Genomic DNA, 25,429 nt, shown 5'->3' on the forward strand with positions numbered 1-25,429 from the left:
TTGACATGAGGTTTTCACATTTTTGTTAAAATTTTTTGAACTTTTTCATACTTTACGATCCACGTGGACTACAATTGGGAACGGTAACCTGTGCCGAGCGCAGCGAGGCACCTTGCCCGAAACATGGCGAGCGAAGCGAGCCATGTGAGGGGACACGGTGCACTAATTGGGGTTCCCGGTCACATTACGAAGAAAACGACACCCAAAAGACAATAAAAACTCATGTCGACCTTTTTCCATGTCGACCTTTTGTCCATGTAGACTTATTTCAGGTGTCGACCTAAGTGGTGTTGTCCCAGACCCAGTACATCTGCCCCCCGTGAGGTGGTTGTGCTGTAAATAAATCCCTTTTAAATGGTGGATGGTCTACCCTAAATCTATACCTAAGACCCCAGGTGTACTTTCCTGGTACTAATTACTTTTAGGCAAACACCAACACTTCTATTGGGCTAAGTATACATATGGAGTGAAAACACAACAAAAAACAACCACCACCTCCTGTGATTAGGCCACGCCTCTTGATAAGTACCTGGGCCCATCCTGTGCGAAAGAAACAGGCTGATTGGGGCCGCAGGTGACATCACACACCCACCATGAAAACGCTTGAGAGCGCCTGCATTTTTCCTGACACTCCCTGAAAGTAGCCAGTTACCACCTCCAGACTGTCAATCACCTTGCATACGCGTAGCGATCAAAATGCTGAATTATTTTGCAGTTTGGTCTCACACATGCGCACTACGATCCGTACGCATGCGCGGTCAATCGATAATCGGCCCCTTGCGAATCTGCACAACAGTGATCAGGTCTGAATCGGCCCCATAATTTGGGAAAATGATTTGGTTGGCAGATTTTGACAGTGATATTTAGAATGCCAGTAACCTGGCCGGACCACCTGGCATTTGCCAAAACATGAAGATACCTTGTCATCAAGATACCCTAGCAGTCCAGGTTTTAAGGATCATGCTTGAGCACATATGCTTAAATCAAATTGTCTGAGCTACTAATTCAGTCACCTGTGCTTAAGCATGGTTCTCTGGACTGTTATGGTGCCTTGAAGACAGAGTCTGGGAAACACAAGCACTTATGATGAGTCTAAACATTAAACATTGTTACACATTTTCCCAGGGTCCCATTCCCACGTCCCTGGGCTGCCTCTGTGTAATCTGTGAGTATAACAATGTCTCTGAGCTGCTGGGCGTCCTTGATAATGGCTTACATGGAGCAGTACCAGCAATCTGCGTCACACACAGTCAATAACCCGTATCCTCCAGACCTCGCCAGGGCCTCCATAACTATGGGGCGGAGCTAGTGTCAATCAATCTGCATCTGGCCCGGCCGCCAAGCGTAGCCCCGCCCACAGCCGCACAGCCTGACAGAATCTGCCCGGGATCAGTCACGCCCCTCGCCTGTTAGCCACGCCCCCTACCTGATTGAATCCGCTATACATACAGGCCCGTTCTCTTCCTGTCCTGTCCCGGCCCCGCCCCTCAGCTGCACAGTGAATGCTCTGTGTCTGGTTGGTGCTGTCACCACGTGTTAGCCTGAGTCTAGCAGTGAGAGGCTGTGACTAGCTGCAGCAAGGATGGCACAGGCACCAGAGTTGGGTAAGAGACCTTTGTACATACACTGTGATCTGTTCTAATGCATCTGTCCCTGTGCTACAGTCTCCTCTTCCTGCTCTGTGCTCCCACCAGTCCTCCTGTTTTGTGTGCGCCTCCTCACCAGCCTGTGTGGTGCCCTGATGCAGGCCAGGCAGGGTGGCACAGGGCACGCATGCCTTGTATAGCAGGATGTGTGTGGCAGGGGCACATTGCATGTCCATCATGTGTGCCCATCATTGTTTCCACCTCTGGCTGTATGTTCCTTAACTCTATCCATTGCCTAAACTTAGTATAACTTTGGTGGTTCCCCCTTCAGATTCATCTTGATGCACTGTGGTATGCAGCCCCCCCTTGCCGCACCACAGTGCCCTTCCTAATGCATGGACATGTGGGGAGCTAATCCAATTATTACATGAGTCAGATGACTCCACGGTGTAAATGAGTTATACTGCACCACCTGACCCTGCACAGATAGGGCTTCTGCAGCCTGCAGGCATCATGGGGTCAGGTGGGGATAGTTAAGCCTCTGGTACACTTTTTGGGGAGCCCATGAGTAAGGCAGATACAGAAGCTATGGCTATTGTGGTAACTAGGAACTTTAACACCAAGGTTTAACCACTCAACACACATGTTCCCTTCAAAGCAATTTAATGCTTAAAATAAATAAAAAAATTATGTGTGTGTGTATTGTTTTTTTTTATTATTATATTGGCACATCTGCAGACCGGATCTCCTTGTCAAACTGGGACATGGTGTGGTCCCATGTGATCTGACCATGCCTGTTAAGTGGTTAATAAAAAATGACTGATATCCCTTTGTCATCCTGTTTGCCAAGATGATTTTGTCGGTTACTCTGCAGCACCTTCAGCATTGTGCCGACGGTGGCTGCCCCTTTTGCACAGCCCTAGTTATGGACCTGTCTGGAGGTGGTAAGGTGTGGCCCTGGAACAGCAGAATGGCGAAGGCCGTTACTAATCACTGCTTAATTTTATATATGTGGCTGCAGCAAGTGTATGGAGATAGAATTGCTCCTGGCTGGCGCTTTCATTACTCATCATAAAGCAAGTTACTTAGTTCCTGGACAAACAATGTTGCAATGCAAGAGGCACAAATATGATTATTATATTAATATGATACAATAAGTCCCCCCCCCCCCCCCTTCCCCCAACTCTCTGCGCAAATCATTGTTTGCCGAAGTGCAAGTTTGCTACACTTTGGTTCTGCGTAGCACCCCCCCTCTGTTTCATTTAATTATTGATACTCAAGGGAGACCTAATAAATACTCGGCACTGAGATATAAAAAAAAAAAAAAAAAAAACAGGATGGGTACACTAAAATAAATCCTCATTGATTCAGTTGCTGGTGAGTATTTTGCCTGGCTGAATTAATGTGACACCTGCTGTGCTTTAAGGCTGGGGGATCTTAAGTGTTTGCTACTTCGTAGGGTAGCGTGCACTTCTGGCTGTGCATTGGGCTGCTGTTTAAATGTGCCCCCCCCCCCCCCCCCCCCCCACAACGTCTTTTATTTATAAGATACAGGTGGAACCCACAGCACAGATGTTAGCACATAGTACTACAATAACACATCTTTCTTGTTTCATTATTTAAAAAAAAAAAAAAAAAGTTGCATAGTGATAAACCTGGAGGAAGAGAATTAACCTCTTGCAGTATTTTATGATGGCTACAGACATCCTATTATGCTGAGGTTTTACGCTGTAACATCTGACCCATGTTGAGAACTCTATCAGTTTATTGCTATTCTATACAACCATGATTCCTTATGAATCCAAAGGGCTCTCGGCCGATATGACTATTTCAGTTCATCATGAAATAAGACGTTGGGGCTATCAAATTAGCTGCGCTAATTATTTGCATGGTAAAAATAAGATTTTAAACCTAGTAAAAAATTTTTCTCCTAGTCCGTAGAGCATGATGGGACTTGTAGTTTTACAACAGCTGGAGAGCCACAGGTTGTCCAGGCCTGCCGTAGAGGATGCTGGGGACTCTGTAAGGACCATAGGGTATAGATAGGCTTCGCAGGAGACATGGGCACTTTAAGACCTCTTAATGAGTGTGAGCTGGCTCCTCCCTCTATGCACCTCCTCCAGACTTCAGTTCTAGAACTGTGCCCAGAGGAGACGGACAGTACGAGGAAAGGAGTTTTGTTAATCTAAGGGCAAGATTCATACAAGCCCATACCATACACACTGTACAACATGGTATATACTAAACCAGTTAACAGTATGAACAAACGGTATCAGCCCGAGACTGATCTCAACTGTAACATAACCCTTATGTAAGCAACAACTATATACAAGACTTGCAGATTTAGTCCGCACTGGGACGGGCGCCCAGCATCCTCTACGGACTAGGAGAAAAAGATTTACCGGTAGGTTTAAAATCTTATTTTCTCTGACGTCCTAGTGGATGCTGGGAACTCCGTAAGGACCATGGGGAATAGCGGCTCCGCAGGAGACTGGGCACAACTAAAGAAAGCTTTAGGACTACCTGGTGTGCACTGGCTCCTCCCACTATGACCCACCTCCAGACCTCAGTTAGAATCTTGTGCCCGGCTGAGCTGGATGCACACTAGGGGCTCTCCTGAGCTCCTAGAAAGAAAGTATATTTTAGGTTTTTTATTTTACAGTGAGATCTGCTGGCAACAGACTCACTGCAGCGAGGGACTAAGGGGAGAAGAAGCGAACCTACCTGACTGGAGATAGTTTGGGCTTCTTAGGCTACTGGACACCATTAGCTCCAGAGGGATCGAACACAGGACCCGACCTCGATCGTTCAGTCCCGGAGCCGCGCCGCCGTCCCCCTTACAGAGCCAGAAGCAAGAAGTGGTCCGGAAAATCGGCGGCAGAAGACCTCTGTCTTCAACAAGGTAGGGCACAGCACTGCAGCTGTGCGCCATTGCTCCTCATGCACACCTCGCACTCCAGTCACTGATGGGTGCAGGGCGCTGGGGGGGGAGGGGCGCCGGGCGCCCTGAGCAGCAATATAAACACCTTGGCCGGCAAATCATCACAATATATAGTCCCAGGGCTATATATGTGATAAATTACCCCTGCCAGAATTCCTAAAAAAAGCGGGAGAAAAGTCCGCCGAAAAAGGGGCGGGGCTAACTCCCTCGGCACACTGGCGCCATTTTTTCTTCACAGTGCAGCTGGAAGACAGCTCCCCAGGCTCTCCCCTGTAATTTTCAGGCTCAAAGGGTTAAAAAGAGGGGGGGCACCAAATTTAGGTGCAATATTGTGTATACAAGCAGCTATTGGGGGAAAAAATCACTCAGTTATAGTGTTAATCCCTGCATTATATAGCGCTCTGGTGTGTGCTGGCATACTCTCTCTCTGTCTCCCCAAAGGACCTTGTGGGGTCCTGTCCTCGGTCAGAGCATTCCCTGTGTGCGGTGTGTCTGTACGGCTGTGTCGACATGTTTGAGGATACGTGGAGTCGGAGCAGATGCCGATAAATGTGATGTCGCCCCCTGTGGGGCCGACACCAGAGTGGATGGATAAGTGGAAGGTATTAACCGACAGTGTCAACTCCTTATGTAAAGGGCTGAATGACGTAACGGCTATGGGACAGCCGGCTTCTCAGCCCGCGCCTGCCCAGGCATCTCAAAGGCCATCAGGGGCTCAAAAACGCCCGCTACCTCAGATGGCAGATACAGATGTTGACACGGAGTCTGACTCCAGAAGAGTTGAAGACGTGCCCCTACCGGTGCGGACTCCCGCAGCGGAACCCCAGCGTCATGCGGTGGATTTGTTAGAGGCCTGGGAGGACTTTGGTCTTGGGAACTAGCCGTAGCTGGTGTTGTTTTCCCTCTACCTCTGGCGAGGAAGGATGAGCCACGCCCCTTTCTGAACTTATGAGACCGAAAGGACTGCATCTGATATTGAGGTCGTCTTTTGCTGTGAGGGAACGTAAGGCAAAAGACCCGCGGTAGCTGTGGCAACCAGGTCCGCGAGGCCCTCCCCAAATAAAACATCACCCTTGTAAGGTAAAGCCTCCATATGTCTGAGTCAGCATCACCAGTCCATTGACAGGTCCATAGGGACCTTCTAGCAGAAATTGCCATGACATTGGCTCTTGAACCCAAAAGACCAATATCTCTCGCAGCCTCTCTCATATACAACGCTGCGTCCTTGATGTGACCTAAGGTCAATATAATACTATCTTTATCTAGGGTGTCCATGTCAGATGACAAGTTATCTGCCCAAGCTGCAATTGCGCTACCCACCCATGCCGAGGCTACTGCCGGTCTGAGCAGGGCTCCCGTAGTCGCATAAATTGCTTTTAAGGTAGCTTCTTGCCTTCCGATCCGCAGGATCCTTTAGGGTCGCCGTGTCTGGGGGTGGTAGGGCCACCTATTTGGACAAGCGCGTCAAGGCCTTGTCCACCGTGGGTGAGGATTCCCGCCTTAACCTGTCCTTTGAGGGGAAAGTATACGCCATAATAATTCTCTTGGGAACCTGCAGTCTCTTGTCTGGAGTTTCCCAAGCTTTTTCAAAGAAAGCGTTCAGCTCATGAGATGGGGGAAACGTTACCTCAGGTTTCTTTTCCTTACACATGCAGACCCTTGTGTCAGGGACAGAGGGGTCCTCTGTGATATGTAATACATCTTTTATTGCAATAATTATGTATTGAATACTCTTGGCCACCCTTGGGTGTAACCGTGCATCATCATAGTCGACACTGGAGTCAGAATCCGTGTCTGTATCAGTGTCCGCTATCTGGGTAAAGGGAATTTTATGGGACCCTGAAGGGTCTTGTGACACCGTAAGAACCATGGATTGACTCCTGCTTGGTCTTTGGACTCTGCCCTGTCCAATCTCTTATGTAATAAAGCCACACTAGCATTCAAAACATTCCACATGTCCACCCAATCCACCGTCGGCTGTGCCGACGGAGACACTACCACCATCTGCTCTGCTTCCTCCCTAGATGAGCCTTCCGCTTCAGACATGTCGACACGCACGTACTGAGACCCCCACACACACTGGGATATATGGATATGGGGACAGACCCACAATAAGGCCCTTTGGAGAGACTGAGTATGCCAGCACACACCCAGCGCCACTTTGTTCTGAAACAAAGTCCCAGACCTGTAAGCGATTTTTATAACAAATTTAGCACCAAATCAATGTGCGCCCCGCCCCCCTCGTTTTTGCCCCCTGTTACTTGTACAGCAGGGGAAGAGTCCGGGAGCAGCTTCTCTGCAGAAAGCTGCGGAGAAAATGGCGCTGGTTAGTGCTGAGGGATCAAGCTCCGCCCCCTCAATGGCAGGCTTCGGTCCCGCTATTTGTTTATACTGGCGGGGTTTTTATATATACCTCTGCAGTGTCTATATATCTGTGCCAGTCTAATATGAGGCCTTAATTGCTGCCCAGGGCGCCCCCCCTGCGCTTTGCACCCTTGCTGTGTGTGTGTGGGAGCAATGCGTGCAGCACGACACCTCATGAAGATCTGAAGTCTTCTGCCGCCTTCGAAGCCTTCTTGTTTCCTATACTTACCCGGCTTCTATCTTCCAACGCTGTGAGGAGGACGGCGGCGGCGCGGCTCCGGGACGGACGACACCTGTGTTCCGACCCTCTGGAGCTAATGGTGTCCAGTAGCCTAAGAAGCAGAGCCCATCAGTCCAGGAAAGTGGGTCTGCTTCTCTCCCCTCAGTCCCACGAAGCAGGGAGCCTGTTGCCAGCAGTGCTCCCTGAAAAAAAAAAACCTAACAAAAGTCTTTTCTAGAGAAACTCAGTAGAGCTCCCCTATTGTGCAACCAGTCTCCTCTGGGCATAGGATCTAACTGAGGTCTGGAGGAGGGGCATAGAGGGAGGAGCCAGCTCACGCCCATTAAAAGGTCTTAAAGTGTCCATGTCTCCTGCGGAGCCAGTCTATACCCCATGGTCCTTACGGAGTCCCCAGCATCCTCTAGGACATAAGAGAAAATCATTAACTTAATGGTATTTTTGCCTGATATATGTTGTATCCTACTCTAGCACAGGTACTATTCTTGCTATATGGGTGTCGCGGGGGGGGAAGGCGGGTCACCAGCCTTGCGAGGTGCAGAGCCGCTGCCCAGCTGCAGGAGCACCGTACTGAGAGGTTGTTCAGCGGGGCACTGCACCTTGGCTGTCACTATCGCCGCCCCCCCCCCCTGTGTAATCTGGCTCAAGAGGGCTTAAACTAGCACTTGTGTGATGGTTTTTAAGCATGATAGGAGACAGGAAAAACGGACTACACAAATCTATTTACATGGCAGCAGGTGTATCGCAAAGGCTGGTCATAGCTGGTTGCTGGATGACCCATGCCATTCATACGTGGGCTACTCGGATTTGGGAGGGCCTCCCCGGGGGCTATGCCTCTGGTCACTGTGGTAACTCTCAAGCACATTCGGGACTCTACACACGTCCTGTGTGACTCGCTCAAGGAGATGGGGAATATTAATGCTAGGATTTCTGCCATGGCAGTGTCGGCGCGCAGGGCTTTGTGGTTGGTCAGTGGATAGCAGACGAAGAATCAAATCTCCAGTATGGAATTCCTCCCCTTTTTCTGGGGAATGGCTATTTGGGGTGGAGTTGGATACGTGGATTTCTAAAATCACTGCTGGGAAATCCACATTTCTCCCCTCTGGGATCCTGCTGGTCAGGCGTTCCTACACGGGGCCAACTGTTCAGTCCTTTCGGTCTAACAGATTTTGATCTACGGCAAGAGGTGTCTCCAATATGAATAGAGGCACCAGAGGTAGTCTGCGACCACCGGTTCTCAGGAACAGAGCACCAGTTCTGCTTCCACGAAGTCTGCAGCATGAGGTGGAAGCTCAACTGCATCACTCCAGCTACATCTGGGAAAGCTCCTGCCGGGATACCTGGGTAAGGGACCTCATTTCTCAGGGCTACAAGCTGGAGTTCGATGGTGCTCCTCCCCCAACAATTTTTCAAATCAAGCTTGCCAGCTTTGGAGGGATACGCAAGTTACGTTGCAACAGGCCATCCAAAAGTTGGTCTGGTCCCACATCATTGTTCCAGTACAGATACCACAGTGGGGCAGGGGTTATTACTCCAACCTCTTTGTGGTACCAAAGCTGGACGGCTCAGTATGAAGTCCTTGAACTCTTTCCGTTCAAAATGGAATCTCTGAGGGCAGTGATTGTGGGCCTGGAAGAACAGGAATTCCTGGTTTCCTTGGATATCAAGGACGCCTACCTTTTTTTAATATTCCAATTTGGCCACCTCATTAGGCTTATCTGAGATTTGCTCTACTGGACTATGACTACCAGTTCCAGGCACTAACCTTTAAACTAGTGGTTTCCAAACATTTTTGAATCACGATGCCCTAGAATATCAGAATTTTTTTTTTTTTTTTTTTTCACTGCACCCCTAGGCCAAAAATTTCTTGAGAAATTTTAAAAGAAATATTACATTAAGTAGATCGCGATGATGTCATTAGGGTAAGTTGTGTGGTGAGGGACAAGATTTGCTTCTGTTTGGCCACATATTTTATGACTGGTAGCCACCAGCACTGGTTTTGCCTATTATATTGACCATGAATAATTTGAATTGGTCCTGGACCACCAACCCAGGGCACCCCTGCAAGTGTCCCGAGGCACCCCAGGGAGCCACGGCACACAGTTTGGGAACCTCTGCTTTAAACTGTTCACGATTCCAAGGGTGTTCACAAAGGTGATGGTGGAGATGATGATCCAACTCCGGGTCCAGGGGGTCAATGTTGTCCCTTACCTGGACGATCTTCTGATAAAAGCAAGATCCAGGGAGCTTTTATTGCTCCATATCGACCACACTCTCCAACTTCTGTCATGCCATGGGTGTAGATTGTTGGGGAAGATGGTCGCCTCATATGGTTCCATGCCAGGACATTTCATTTGGTTCTCCTGAGCAAGTGGTCCGGTTTACATCTACAGATGCACCGGATGATTCGGCTGTCACCTCAGGCCAGGATTTCCCTCCTATGGTGGCTGCAGTCCTCCAACCTGCTGAAAGGCTGGAGTTTCGGGATTCAGGATTGGGCCCTCACGACGTATGCGATGATGGGGTGCTGTCACCGAAGGGGCAAAGTTCCAGGTCGGGTGGCCAGCCCTCCTTCCAATCAACATTCTGAAACTTCAGGCGATCTACAATCTCTGCTTCAGGCCTCTTCTCTGCTCATGGATCATGCGATCAAAGTTCAGTCTGACAACGCCACAGCAGTGGCGTACATCAGTCGGCAAGGAGGGACAAAAAGCAGAGCCTGCATGCGAGAGGTGTCCGCTACTCCTCTGGGCAGAAAGAAATGCAAGAGCAAGAGCAATGTCTGCAATCTTCATTCCGGGTGTGGACAACTGGGAAGCAGACTTCCTGAGTCGTTACGATCTCCACCTGGGAGAGTGGACTCCATCAGGTGTTCCAGCAGATCACCCACCGGTGGGGTTGCCCACAGATGGACATGATGGCTTCTCAACTCAACAAGAAGCTTCACTGGTATTGCTCACGAACCAGGGACCCTCAGGCGAGGGCAGTGGATGCAGTGACGTCGCCTTGGCCTTACGGGCTGGTCTACCGGTTTCCGTTGTTCCCAAGGGTGCTCAAGAAAATCAAATAAAGGAGTCCAGTCAATTCTAATTGCCTCAGAGGGTGTGGTACAAAGATCTTCTGGACAAGTCAAAGACCCTTGGCCTCTACCACTTACGGTGGCTTCGTTTGACTGCACAGAGGTTGAGCGGAACATCTTGGCTCACAAGGGCCTTTCCAGCAAGGTCATTACTACCATGGTTCAGGCCAGGAAACTTGTGATGTCAAAATACTCTCATATCTGGAGGAGATGTTTCTTGGTGCAAGGGACGCATGTATCCACCTGCAGAGTTCTACTTCGGGCGTTTCTTAAGTTTTCTGCAGACTGTTGTGGATAAGGGCTTACGTCTGGGTTCTATTAAGGTCCAGATTTCAGCTCTCCATTTTCTTCCAGAAGAAATTGGCAGTGTTCCAGAAGTTCACCCCTTCTTGCAAGGGGTACTCTACATACAACCTCCTTTTGTGCCACCTAAGGCACCCTGGGATTTAAATGTAGTGTTGGAATTTCTACAGTCCTCCTGGTTAGAATCTCTGATGGTAGAAGACAAGTACCTCACGCGGAAGACGGTGATGTTGCTGGCCCTGGCTTGTGCTGGGCGTGTCAGAATTGGGGGCCTTATCGTGTAGAAGTCCATACTTGGTCTTTTTCAAGGACCGAGCAGAGCTCCGGACTAGGCAACAATTCCTGCCGAAGGTAGTCTCTGCGTTTCACCTGAATCAACCTATTGTGGTTCTGACACTTCTGCTCCTCCGGCGGCTTTGGATGCTGTGCAAAACCTTGGCGATCTATGTCAAGCGTACAGCTAGGATCAGAGACTGATTCCTTGTTCGTTCTCTGATGCTCAGAAAGGATTGTCCTGCTTCGAAGCAATCTATTGCTCGTTGGCTTAGGCTTACTATCCAACGGGTCAATGTCGGCAGCCTTACCTGTTCTTAAGTCTCTGAAGGCCCACTCTGCAAGATCAGTGGGCTCTTCCTGGACGGCTGCCCATGGAGTCTCAGCCCCGCAATTAAGTAGTTCTACAAGTTGATACCTTGGCCAAGGAGGATACAGTTTGGGCAGGCAGTGCTGCAGCAGTCTCTGCATGTTGCCGCCCATTCTGGAAGCTTTGGGATGTCCCCATCGTACGAAGTCTCCCCAATATCCCTTATGGATGCTAGAGAAAATAGGATTAACTGGTAGGTAATTAAAATCCTTTCTCGTAGTCAATAAGGGATATTGGGCACCTGCCTCAGTGCGTTTGACTTTTCTGCAGGTTGTCTCTTTGGTTACCTGTTCAGCTGTTGATGTTACCAGACGTTGCTGGTTGTTGTATGTTAGTGGTGCTGGTATAAATCTCAACTCCTTGTTATGTCCTTTTCTCCTTTTGGGCACTTATACCTATAACTGCTTGTGGGAGGGGGCATAGAGGGGAGGAGCCAGCACACATAGTTTAAGAAATGTAAAGTGCACGGGTTCGTTTGGACACTGTCTATACCCATCATACTCAATATTTTATGGACTACAAGAAAAGGATTTACTGGTAGGTAATTTAAAAGCCTATTTTCTGCAAATGGGTCCAGTGTTAGAGGTACAATACACCTTACATATCCATAGCATGTTCGTTATTGGATTCTCTCTTTCAGTTGCAAATGCAGATGGCAGTTAACAGGATAATTCAAAATGATTCAATGTTCCTGAATTTGATGGACCTTTTATGTAAGTTGTGAACAAATCTTAACCATTACATCTGTGGGACCTTCTCTTCCAGCTCTCTTCAGTGTTTCTGACAAGCAGGGGCTTGTGGAGTTTGCCAAGCGGTTGAGCGCTCTTGGTCTATCCTTGGTGGCTTCTGGTGGAACTGCAAAATGTCTACGTGATGCCGGGCTCACTGTCAGGTATAGACCAGATCTAAATAAAGCTTAAGCATCATATTCTCACCTGGCACCACTTTCTCCACTGCAAGTGTTAATGCAATATTGCAAAAGAGGAATGTCTAAAGCTGGGTACACACTGGTCAATATATTGGCCATTCTATTAAACAGACATATCGTGGGCCTGTCGGGCTATGTTGGTGCATCGTTCTGTGTACGGGCAGTCAGCCGACCACCCGTTCACTTCCTGCAGAAGCCAGCAGTGATTGACTGCCCAACTGAGCGGGGGCATGTAAATGCCTGCCCAGTTCGTGACATCTGTCATGACTGGGCAGTGTATATGCACAGTGTATATAGCCTGATCCGGCTATAGATATAACTACCACTGTGTAGCCACCATTAGGCAATGGTTCCCAAAATCTGTCAAACAGTTCGCGTTTTCCAGTTCTCGTCCCAGAATAACAAGTAAAATATTAGCTTCACCTGTGGAACTTTCAAAATGTCAGTGAGTCACGAATACACCTGTGCACCTGCAAGGTGACCTGGAAAACGTGAACTGTGTGGGGTCCTGATGACTGACTTCTGGAACCACTTGTGTAAAGAAACCAAAATGATTGGCTGATTTACTGTTTTGGAACCGCAAATGGCTTGTATCGCTCAGTGTGTATGGGAGATTGGGTAGTGACGGACGCTTGGCTTGATGTGCTGCACATAAACCTAGTGACATCACTAGCAATATAGTGTACACCACCTTGTAGACTATGGTCTTCAACCTGCTGTGGAACTACACATCCCAGGAATGCCCTGCCCCCGTTTTAGCATGCCTTAATAGCAAAACTGTGGCAGGGCATCCTGGGATGTGTTGTTCCACAACAGCTGGAGTGCCACAGGTTGAACACCCATGTTGTAGACACTCCCTGTTCCTCCAACTGTCGTCAGCCGTTTCTGTGTATGCTGGAGGACGGGTGGTCTTCTGTTTGCCGGCGGTCGGGCTCCCGGCGCTCAGTATACCGGCGCCGGGAGCCCGACCGCCGGCTTACCGACACTTATTTTCCCTCGTGGGGGTCCACGACCCCCATAGAGGGAGAATAAAATAGTGTGTAGCGCGCCACCGTGCCCGTAGCGTGGCGAGCGCAGCGAGCCCGCAAGGGGCTCATTTGCGCTCGCCAAGCTGTCGGTAAGCCGGCGGTCGGGCTCCCGGCGCCGGGATGCTGGTCGCCGGGAGCCCGACCGCCGGCCACCCGTAGTGAACCCCTGGAGGACAGTGCTAATCGTTGTGGAGTGTAGTCTGTTGTATATGTTTGCATATGGGGAAGCACTGTGTGATGGCTGTTGCTCTGACGTGGCTTTTTCCATATTTCCTCTTTATTACAGCAAAGCCCATTGTACAGCTCATTCAACTTTCCAGGGGATCCCAACGACTGTTCTAGTGTGTACAGGAGCGATGATAAATCGCATACAGCCAGACTAGAAGATATTTATTTATATATAGTTCAGAATATTGCAGTGTGCGCGCTCAATTTGGTTTGTTCTGGGCTCAAGGGAAATAGTAAAGCTGGAACAAATGGCTTCCTTGTCTGTTTGTTGCTCCTGATTGTCAGGAGATAGTATAGACCTGTGTTGAGACAAGGTATACTTATTGGCCCCTCTACCACAGTATGATTGGCTCATGGAGAGCCAGGGCCATCTGTGACCCAGTCCTGCTGTGGATGACAAGTGGAATGCAATTGAAACCACTTCTCTCCAGGTTTGTGGCAGAAATTAAGGTCTTGCCAATGGGAGCGGAGTATTTGTTCTTCCACATTATTTCCTTTTTAGCTGCTGTTGTGAAATGGTTTTCTATAGCTGTAGTGAAATGATTTGCAGCCCATCAGATGGGAACATGCAACCGCACAATCAACATTGTGTGTCGACACTACACAACGATCATGTAGATTGGTTGCAGGTACCGTGAATCGTGGTAAATTTAGTATTTATCCAGCTTTAATTAGACTAGGCCACCACAAACTGAAGTACACACATTTGTCCGTCCGGGTGTTAAGTCCTCTTTTGTACAATGTTCTGTATTTATGTGCCGTGTGAGTTTATTATCAGGATTGCGGGTCTGACACTGCAGCATATCTCGCTAATACTTCCCCCTATCTTATCTCTCAGAGATGTGTCTGAGCTTACCGGCTTTCCAGAGATGCTTGGTGGACGTGTCAAAACCCTTCACCCCGCAGTACATGCAGGTGAGCCCGGGGTGGGTGTACCAGAAACGCATCTGATTGTGTGAAAGGAGCAAGATGTTCTCATTATAGGAAGACTTTTGTGGAATGCTTACCATATTATCCCTTTAAACCAGGATACTCATGAATTACAGGTTCTCTACCTGTTTAATGCCAGGTGAAATGTAGGCTTAAAGGAAGGTAGCTACAGAACCAGTCTAATTCAGGAATGTCCTGGTTTAAAGAGATAGGTTGGTAAGCCTACCTGTGTAATCCATCTTTGTGGTGTACGTACAACCTCATGAACTTGTAAGAAGGACTTCAGTCAGTTGTCATAGGCACATACTGATCTGAACGCTGAGATATATATGCAGATGACTTGGAGGGGATTCTATTCTTAAAAACAAAATGGTCTGTGGGATTATGGCTCACTGCTTATGTACTCTAAAATGTGTGGGTTGTTTGTTTTGTTTTTGTGTTTTTTTTTTTTTTGTTTGTTTTTTTTTTTACATTGCATAGCCAAAACTTAACTGGCCCATACATTGGGCGAGGCCTGTGTCTGGGATTGGCAAAATCAAACCTGTTGGAAATCCTTGCTCTACAGATTCTGATCCAGCTCACTGATTCCAATTAATTTTGGGTATCTAGAACATGCTGTGTTTTGGCAATTTCCAGATGGATTGCTGATCGTCTGAGGCCCCCAATTGGCAGATTGCCTGTTTTGTTGATGCAATCAGCCCATAGATGTATGGCCCGTTTAAGTGCTTGATTTTAAATGTCACTCTGTTTCTCTTAGGTATCCTGGCAAGGAGCACCCCTGAAGACCAAGCAGATCTTACTAGATTAGGTTTCAGCTATGTCAGGTATTCCAGGCTTTCCATATGTGGGGATCTGAAGTGTGTGTATTTGGAATGAGTATGAAACGTGTGTTTGTATTACTGTTGATAAATAGACCTGTTACAATAACTCGCTCACTGACTTCTTCTTGCAGGGTGGTTGTCTGTAACCTGTATCCTTTTGTGAAGACTGTGTCTGCAGCTGGTGTCACAGTGGAGGAAGCTGTTGAGCAGATCGATATTGGTAAATGTTGTCTTTGTCATGGTGGTAAAGCCAAATGACCCTTCCTACACATTGCTCAGTGTTTGTTTTTCAAAACATTGGCATTTCTGTTAAAAATGTGGTACTAAATTTTGATGCCCTTATGTGAGAAGTGCCTGATACGTGCACATACATCTCCTGGGCTCCCTAATCTACTTATTGCCTCATCTTGCTGGAGTTGTACAACCTGCTTTAATGTGAAGGTTATTAAATTGATATTTCAACACGCATCATATAAAGGGGTGATGTATCGCAGCTTAGAGAAATTGCCAACCAAACTGCTTCTGTCCTCTTACAAGGGTTTTTGTTTTTTTTTACTAGTCAGGAGCGGATTGGCTGGTACTTCATCTTTTGCCAAGACTTTTTATTGCCCAACCATAATATGTTTGTGTGTGTATATAGGGTGTCATTCCAAGTTGATCGCTAGCTGCCCCTTGCAGCGCGGCGATCAGTGAAAAAAACAAACGGCTAATCTACGTATGCACCGCAATGCGCAACGTACAGGTACAAAGAGCATTGTGGGTTTGCACAGGTTCTAGCGAAGCATTCGGTTGCACGGCTGAACGCAGGAAGATTGACATGAAGTGGGCATTTCTGGGTGTCAACCGACCGTTTTTCAGGGAGTGCTTAGTAAAACGCAGGTGTCAGGCAATGCGTTTGCACGACTGCTAAAAGTAGCTAGCAAGTGATAAACTCTGAATGACCCCCATAGTTCTTACTAATTTCACCTTGCAGTGTCTACACCACTGCTTCTTTACATAAAGGTACTGTATACCAAAGGCTGATTTAAACTTGGTAACCAGGATTACTGTAGATCTCTGTAGGTGAGGTTTCCCAATTTGATGCTTGTTCCACAAGTGTAATATGGCTAAAGATCAAAACCATAACTTTTATCCCCACAGCTGTACCATACAGCTATGTATTTTGTGTTCTGGATCTTTAACCCTATGATACGCACTTGGGCTGAATCATTGGCTCTTGTAACTCCCACCTACGGAGCCTTACAGTAATCTCCATGGCCAAGTTTAAGTCGGGCATGGATTGTTTTATACATGTTATACCTATATGTGCATCCAAACACACTTGAGTTAGTTGCCAATGGAAGAGCTATATACCCTATGGTGTAGTGGCCCCCTATGGTGTCATGGAAACGGTTTAATGCAAGCCACCGGTTCCAGTTCTTATGTCTCTTAGCAGTTTGCTTCCTGCAGACTATATTGTTGTGTGTAATTCTGGTTGCCTATTTTATTGTCCCCTCTCCATCTGCCTGCTGATCCTTCTCACTACTGTCCTGGAGCTAGTGAAGTGCAATATTTATATACTGTATCACAATATGCCTGTTGTGTCCTGCAGGTGGTGTAACACTACTGCGTGCAGCTGCCAAGAACCACGCCCGCGTTACGGTTCTTTGTGACCCCAGTGATTACAACAGTATTGCAGATGACATGGAAAAATCTGAACAGAAGGACACTACCCTGGAGAAACGCTGCCAGCTGGCCCTGAAGGTGCGATGTAACGTTGGGGGGGTGCATTGAGCTGGTCTCGGAAACTTAGACTATAGTCTAACAGTATATTGCTGTTTGTGCTGATCTTCCACAGGCATTTACGCACACTGCACAATACGATGACGCCATATCGGATTACTTCCGCAAGCAGTATAGTAAAGGGGTATCCCAGCTGCCGCTACGATATGGAATCAATCCTCACCAGATACCTGCTCAGATCTTTACTCGTGGAGCACAACTTCCACTCACCGGTAGGATATGAAAGGCGAGCTGTATCAAGCCTCGGAAAGTACAACCAATCAGCTCCTGTTATCTTCAAGCACAGCCTGTGAAATGACAGATGCTGATTGGTTAGTACATTATCTTTCTCCCAGGCTTGATACATTCCCCATAAAAGGGCAGATGTATTAACCTGGAGAAGGGATAAAGCAGTGATATGTACAAGGTGATAACGCACCAGCCAATCATTACAGACTTGGAAAAATAACAGTCAGGAGCTGATTGGCTGGTGCGTTATCACCTTGCACTTATCACTGCTTTATCCCTTCTCCAGGTTAATACATCTGCCCCATTGTGTGGTGTTTGTTTGCACTGACTCTTTATTTTTTTGCGTGTTAAACCACTTTGATTTGTGTCTATCAATAGGTACTAGATCCATTTCTGTGCCGGTGTCCACCCTGTGTTGTGGGTGTTTTACCGAACTTCAATATCCACAGCTCTGGACGCCTTTGTTTGCCTTAGGCTGCATAATGCATTTGAGATATGAAACCAACCTTGTGTACATTTGATATTTCCTCAACCGTTGAATTTTCCACAAGACTATAACTTGTGGCTAGCTGTATATAGGTTGTTTACGGAGACACTAGGGGGTATATTCAATTAAAGTCTGATCCATTCCGACATGTATTTGTCGGAATGGATCCGACAACCCCTATTCAATCCCATCTTAATTTGACTTTTTCAAGTCAAATTTAGATGGGACGTGGAGGAGGAGGAGGAGAAGGGGGGCGAGCTGCGGGGGGACAGCCGTGAGGTCGGGCGTCTGAGTGACATCCAGCTGCAGCGCTGATCTCCCTGTATGCCCACCGGCTGTCGTGTCCGTCCCCATAACCCCGTCTCCATGCGACTCTCCTCCGCATAATTTTGATGTCTGACTGAGATGGGCAAAAACCTGTTGGTTTTGGCCCCGTTTTCAACACAAGTACGTGGATCGGCAGCTATTCCGCCGATCCACATGCTTTTCGACAAGTCGAATTCGACTTGTCGAAAAATTTAAGGACATATTGAATAGGTCGTATCAGGATTCGACCTTAAAGTCAAACTGCCGTCTTTTTGACTTCAATTGAATATACCCCTAGGAGTATTAAACTCCACTACAAATGAAGTGTAGCAACCTGGGTTGTCCAGAAGGTGGCGCAGTTGCCTAGGCACAATACTTTACCTTGATCAGTTTTGGCAGCATACGCATTAGCTTTTAAACACCATACAAGAAATGTGCACTCTTCTGGCAATTTTTCTATTTCCAGAAAATGTGAATTATTGTAAGTCTTATGAATGTTTGCTGTCTGACAGTATTTTTGTATTGCAGAATATATTATAGTACTAGGAAACCTGACCATTAGCATAGATCTGGTACAGGAGAACAATAACACTGTTGGTTTATCTGCAGTGCTGAATGGATCTCCTGGGTTTATTAACCTATGTGATGCTTTGAACGCCTGGCAGCTGGTGAGGGAGCTGAAAAAGGCGCTAGGACTCCCCGCAGCCACTTCATTCAAGCACGTGAGCCCAGCAGGTAATGCGGCCTAGTCGCCACAAAGAACATGATACACTTATATATACAAAACACAAATGGTAGAATTCCAACACCAACTGCACAGTAGGCTACATAGTTAAAATTAAAACAAAATTCAGCCACAGATGTCCGACTATAGTAACTTTCTTGAATTTCACATTCTGTACTCTTAACTGTAAAATGAGCCTTCCTACTTGAGGTGTCTGACAACATTGAATAGGTTTTTCCCAAACGAGTCAAATTACTGCATGCGTACTACAGGTTGAGTATCCCATATCCAAATATTCCGAAATACGGAATATTCCGAAATACGGACTTTTCTGAGAGAGAGAGATATTGAAACCTTTGTTTTCTGATGGCTCAATGTACACAAACTTTGTTTAATACACAAAGTTATTAAAAATATTGTATTAAATGACCTTCAGGCTGTGTATAAGGTATATATGAAACATAAATGAATTGTGTGAATGTAAACACACTTTGTTTAATGCACAGTTATAAAAAATATTGGCTAAAATGACCTTCAGGCTGTGTGTATAAGGTGTATATGTAACATAAATGCATTCTGTGCTTAGACTTGGGTCCCATCACCATGATATCTCATTATGGTATCTAATTATTCCAAAATACGGAAAAATCCCATATCCAAAATACCTCTGGTCCCAAGCATTTTGGATAAGGGAGACTCAACCTGTAATATTAAAAATATGGATACTGCCCTTGTTGCAGTCATTGAGATTGTAATACCACTTTCTGCCACCAGGTGCCGCTGTGGGTGTTCCACTGTCTGAGGAAGAGGCTCAGGTCTGCATGGTGCAGGACCTGTACACAACACTCACCCCATTGGCCACTGCTTACGCCAGAGCTAGAGGTGACACTGCTCTTTACGACTTTGGGAGGATGTTTAAATCCTCTGTTGGCAGTCGTGCAACCTGTGATCTGTGGGGGTTTTTGTTTGCTTTTCCTTAGGTTCTGACAGAATGTCCTCGTTTGGTGACTTTATTGCCATTTCTGATGTGTGTGATGTTCCCACTGCAAAAATAATATCTCGGGAGGTATGCAGCAATTGCAGGAAGGGAGAGTTGAATATGAGTAAGTGGAATTTGCTGCATTTATGTAATAGCAATGGTAACTGTTTTCCCAATTGTTGTACTCCTAGGTGTCTGATGGAATTGTGGCTCCGGGATATGAGGAAGAGGCTCTTAAAATCCTGTCCAAAAAAAAGAATGGGGGCTATTGTGTCTTGCAGGTGATGTATTTTCTTTCTATAGCTGCTTGCTCAGTATGTGAAGACCATAACTGCATCCTTGTATGCACCAAATATACAAAGGAGTAACAGCCGTATTCTGCAGGACATTAACCTCCCTTGTGTTAAACTTCCACCATACAAGCTGGGGGCACTCTAGGAAAGCTTCTCCTGCTATTCCTAGCTAGCTGTCCTCCTACGGCCAGGGAGTCTTAGCAATTAACATGTATAGAAATGTTCATAGATGTACAGGTACAACAAGTCTCCATTGAACTCTCCTCTGGCCACCCCATTTTATACCATTGGGCATGGAGTGTCTCGCAACTAGTGAGCTGGGCAATGGCATGTAAATAAATGGACCCTAACCCTCAATAGCAACTTTTTTATTTTTTTGCGTTACGGAATCCCTTAATCTGCGTCATCAAAGTAGTCCACTGCATCTATTCCATGTCTCTGCTATCCATCAAACAGAACATTATGCAGGTGTGGTCCTGCTTGTGGAAGAAACATTCACTATATCTGACTTGTACATAGATTTGTATTTTTGTTCTCGATTGCAAAAAAAAAAGTTAGACTTTAATCAAGTTCTGAACTCAAGCAGCCATAAACCAAAGTTCAGATAGTCTTTTTATTTTTTTGAAAGGTTGTGATCACTTTTAATTTTGTTTTTCACCCTTTAAAGTTGGCCTGTCTAGTCACATTCCGATTCACGGTGTATTTTTTTTTTTTTTTTTTTTTTCAGATGGACCCAACTTACGAGCCAGAAGGCAGTGAGATTCGGAGCCTTTTTGGCCTACACCTGGAGCAGAAGAGAAATGATGCCGTTATAGATGGCTCACTTTTCAGCAACGTAGTGACTGCAAAGAAAGAGGTACACTTTTTGGTCCTCGGATGTCCCTAGTACCTGTCGGGAAGCCCTCTCATAACTTGTGTGTTCTTTCAGCTCCCGGAGTCTGCTGTCAGAGACTTGATTGTAGCCACCATTGCACTGAAATATACCCAGTCTAACTCTGTGTGCTATGCCAAGGATGGACAGGTATGCGAGCAGATGTGACTTAAGCGAATGCCTCTGCTAGTCGTGGTCACCGACGAGTGATTAGTCCCTGTTGGTCAGGATTGTGAGGGTGCAGGATTAGGGGGGAGAGGTCGCATAACTACATCCCATACAGTAGATGTATGTCCTTCAGTAGAAGGGGCCCAGATGGCAGAATGTTGCACAGCTAGGAAACCAGAACTGGGAAAAGAATTGAAACTGCACCCTATAGCACCCCTTCCCTCCACCGGGTTATGGAGTCCTGCATAGGTGTCCTCTTCCACCCTTACTTGCATTATTTGTTATGGTTTACATTGTGTGTGTGTGTAAAATTATAATATATATTTAGTTGGGTCATGACTTAATTACGATTGGTTAGATATTATACCCATATCATCTTTAAAATTAAGCCTTATATTGTAAGTTAAAACACCCTGAACTTTTCGTAATTAAAATTGTAAAAAGCGCAGCCGGTTATTGCATATTAATGTGCACTCTTGCTCTGACAGGTGGTAGGAATCGGTGCCGGGCAGCAGTCCCGCATACACTGCACTCGTCTTGCCGGCGATAAAGCTGATAATTGGTGGCTGCGGCACCACCCACGGGTTCTCGGCATGAAGTTTAAGGCAGGCGTGAAGAGAGCGGAGATCTCCAATGCCATTGATCAGTATGTGAGCGGTACATTAGAAAAGGTATACATATATTGGGTGCACAAGGCCCGTCTGCGCCAGAATGTGTGACTAGCTTCTGTGTGGCTTAGTTTAATATCCATATGTGTATGCTGTAAGTGCATGTTGTGCTTCTGTTGTCTCAGGAGGAGCTAGAACAATGGAAGGCCCTTTTTGAGCAGCCTCCAGAACTTCTGTCCTGTGAAGAGAAGCAAAGCTGGATTTCTACTCTTAGTGGGGTCTCTCTGAGCTCTGATGCCTTCTTCCCGTTCCGGGATAATGTGGAACGGGCGCGTAAGGTGAGATTACTGGCAGGTGTGGATGGCTGTCGTGGGCATTATAGTCTGAATATACACTAAATCTACAATACAAGTAGATATTTCTTAGAGAACAAGCAATAACACTTTTTTTTATGAATAAACTACATTTTGTGACAACCTGTTCCTGTTCTCACACCTATTCACGCGGTTATTTGCAAAGTTGGCTGAATATTTGGGTTTATTGAAGTAACTATGTTAAGCCCATAAGTGCATCTGTCTCACCGGTCTGTAAATTCAAGGTTTTTCTTGAAGAACCAAGATTTGAGAGGTAGTGAAGCTGCACCATCCAGTCACAAGATTCTAGGCATAGGTTAACCATTTGTTTTAAATGTCATTGGTCAATCTAGTCTTCATTATACATGTCAATTCAGATCTGAATGAGCTAAGCTGCGGGTTTATTAGAAGTAAACTTATGAAGTTTCACTTCATGAAGGGAGTGGTGCTTTGCACTTTAAAGTGATTTTCTCCATCCCCATTCTGCCAAATGTGCAAAACTGGGAGCAGACGGACTTTAGGTCCAGTTACAAGGATCAGTGTGCACCAGTAGATTCCTTGGCGATCTGTCTAGGTACACATTCTTGATCATTGCCTGGGGATATTATAAGTGCATGTATAAGTTGAGACTTGATTATTTTTCAAGTCTAGCTATGATAGGTTTTCTTGGGAAAAGGGAGGGGGGGTTTATATTAGGGCAGTTGAAACTAACATTTATATAATACACTAGTAGCCTTTTGGTCCCACCATGGACCCTGGATGCAGCAGGTTGTATTGTTCTGCCTGGTATTAAAAACAAATGGAGTACTGACATTGTAACCCTAGTGCGGAGTAGTCTATCGCTATTCTAAAGTCTGCTGCAAATGTATTCCCCTTCACGCGACTTGCCACACTGCTGGTCACTCTTGAGTTGTGGTGGGGTGTTTTTTTTTTTTTTGTTTTTTTTTTTTTTTGCTTAACTGCCTTGTTTTCTTTACAGAGTGGGGTTCAGTTCATCGCTGCTCCCTCAGGTTCCACAGCTGACAAAGTAGTCACTGAGGCATGCGACGAGCTGGGCATTGTGTTGTCGCACACCAACTTGCGTCTCTTCCACCACTAATGCTCTAAAATCCTGTTGTCTACTCAAACTTTTGTGCTGTTACAATAAAACCTTTTGATGCATCGTTGAGTTGCTTCTATCTGTCTGACTACATAACACATGGAAATGCACTAAAAGGCATAAGATGGTCTGCAATGGGTATCTAAAATCCCACAGCCACAGTTGTGAGAAACAGTTAGGGGTCTATTCATGAAGCAGTGAAAAGTGTGGAGAAGTTGCCCATGGGCAACTAATCGGCATTGAAGTAACATTTATAACTTGTATACTATTCAATTGTATGGAGCAGCTGATTGGTTGCCATGGGCAACTTCACTCTTCACTTCATGAATAGACCCCTTAATCGGCTTTAAGATCTGTGCTCTTATATACAAGGACATAATTAACAATCCTCTAATCCTAAAAGTCTTTAATCATTGGTTATTTACCAACAAAACTAGCTGAACTGTGGAAGCCATTATTTGTCTGAGTATTTCTAAGGTCCCACCACAGCATCTCAAAGGTTTGAGCCTGGAATTTGGCTTGGCCATTCCAAAACCTGTTTTGTTATACCCCAGACATTACATTATAGATTTATGGGTGTGCTGGGAGTCCATGTTCTGCAGTATGATCCAATTTCACAAACTTGTATGCTGCTCATGCCACCAGCTTCCTGTATCTCAAAGGGTAGATTAACTAATCTACTTGGATCTTTGTACTAAAATCCAAGGATTAACTGGCACCATTAGGCCTAGGTGGTTTAAGCACATCCAGGCGGTCCAGGCTTTTCTAGCACAATGGATAACTGGGTGGGCATAGCCTTAGCCTATTTAAATGTTTGAAAAATCTAATGTCAAATTTACATCTGTCTCCATCTGCCTAAAGATTCAATGCATAGAGCAGTCTGGGCATCGATATAAGTCACCAGCATTCTAATCTACAATACAGGTGTGATACACCAACCTTAGTGAGATAACTAAACCAGTGGTGCCCAAGATTTTTTTTTTTTGTTCTTGGAGCACCCTAGAGTATCAATCTTTCTGCTGCTGGGTACACTGGGCTCCACAGGGAATGATATTGGGGTGTAGAGTAGGATCTTGATCTGAGGCACCAACAGGCTAAAAGCGCTGGGATAGCGACACCTCCTCTCCCTGCCTCCATGCACAGGAGCTCAGTTCTGTAGTTTGTGCCATGCAGTGCAGGCATAACAGGTGGGCTGCTCCAGCAGCCCTCAGAAGAGCTTTTTTAAAGACTTCAAGGGCTGCAGCAGAGACTGAGTGTTAGATGTCAGTCAGACATCTGCTGCAGCTCCATCACCACCCCCCCCCCCAGTGGCGATGTATCCTCCCGCGCCCTGGTTGCCGGGTGCTTACAGCTGAGGCTCCGGTTTGCTCCTGTCAGCCACACACCACCGCAGCTCTCTTGGATCGCGTGGCCGCACTCGGGAGGTAAGAGGGTCCCCCAGGCAGGACCTGCTGGAAATCTCGATCCGGCGTGGGAGGTGGGCTGCGTGTGCTGGCGTGGACACTGTGGCAGTACAGGGACCCCACTAGACCGCAAGGGCACAAGTAGTTTTTACTAAAAACCATTTGCCTTGAAGACCGCAGTACCCGGTGGTGAAGTCCAGCAAGGGGATAAGGCTTTGACTTGTAGCCCCTCCCCCAGCCCCAGGGCGCTATTTAGAGTAAATGTTCCCGCCCTGGAGCTGCATAGCGCACTCACTGTCAGCGTTTGGGTGCCATTAGGACGAGCTGATACTGGGACTGTTTAGGCAAATCCTCCTCTGTAAAGCCACCTGCAATGTCAGCGCTGTGCATTTTACAGGACAATTAAGCATTCTACATGTCTACTGACACTGTTTAGTTAAACAGTGCATTCAGTCAGTGTTTTTTAGTATAAGTTCCCTGTGATACACATCCAGTCTTTAATGTGCATTGTTATATCTATTAAGTGTATAGCTATACTTGGTATTATGATGTATTGCTAGTCCAGTGCAGTTTTATTGCATGTCATAATTTCTGCATTGTACAATGTGACTCTGTGTATAGCTGCTGTGTGACCTCCATTTCGTGTATCTCGCTCAAATTGCTATCCCTATTTTCTGTAACCTGAGGGGGTGATGTGCGTCAGGATTATTAATATAGATGTTTCACACTAAGTATCTTGTATTTCTCTCTGATTTTTTAGTCACCATATACCTCTGGAACTCTGTTTGTGCTGATACACTACTCAGGGGGTTCTTGTCGGGTGGTGTGCTGCTGATATTGTATTGTAATGGGTTGCCTTGCATTGAGCTTTCAGATATGTCGGCTACAAGGGGCGAGGAGCTGGGGCTGAACCCACATTGCGTGGTGGTGACACTGCAGACATGTTTGAGAATATAGCAGCTGAGGGTTCAGGTTCTGGGGGTTCCTTACTCCCCAGTGGGACCGTAGCAACGGGGGTTCAAAATTACCCACCTTGGGC

The 25,429-nt window shown here is 46.5% G+C and overlaps 1 protein-coding gene across 1 annotated transcript; it reads left to right on the forward strand.

The window, feature by feature from the left end:
* Positions 1-1,463: 1,463 nt before the first annotated feature.
* ATIC (5-aminoimidazole-4-carboxamide ribonucleotide formyltransferase/IMP cyclohydrolase) lies at positions 1,464-23,054 on the forward strand. Its single transcript, XM_063933160.1, has 16 exons — positions 1,464-1,604; positions 11,920-12,046; positions 14,177-14,253; positions 15,026-15,092; positions 15,221-15,309; positions 16,681-16,832; positions 16,927-17,083; positions 18,502-18,627; positions 19,391-19,498; positions 19,597-19,682; positions 19,787-19,876; positions 20,616-20,744; positions 20,817-20,909; positions 21,416-21,598; positions 21,721-21,873; positions 22,868-23,054. Exons 1-16 carry the CDS (start codon positions 1,583-1,585, stop codon positions 22,985-22,987), a joined length of 1,779 nt encoding a protein of 592 aa, XP_063789230.1. The 5' UTR covers positions 1,464-1,582; the 3' UTR covers positions 22,988-23,054.
* Positions 23,055-25,429: the final 2,375 nt, after the last annotated feature.

This window comes from Pseudophryne corroboree, chromosome 7 (genome assembly GCF_028390025.1).
Source record: "Pseudophryne corroboree isolate aPseCor3 chromosome 7, aPseCor3.hap2, whole genome shotgun sequence".
Taxonomy (NCBI): Eukaryota; Metazoa; Chordata; class Amphibia; order Anura; family Myobatrachidae; genus Pseudophryne; species Pseudophryne corroboree.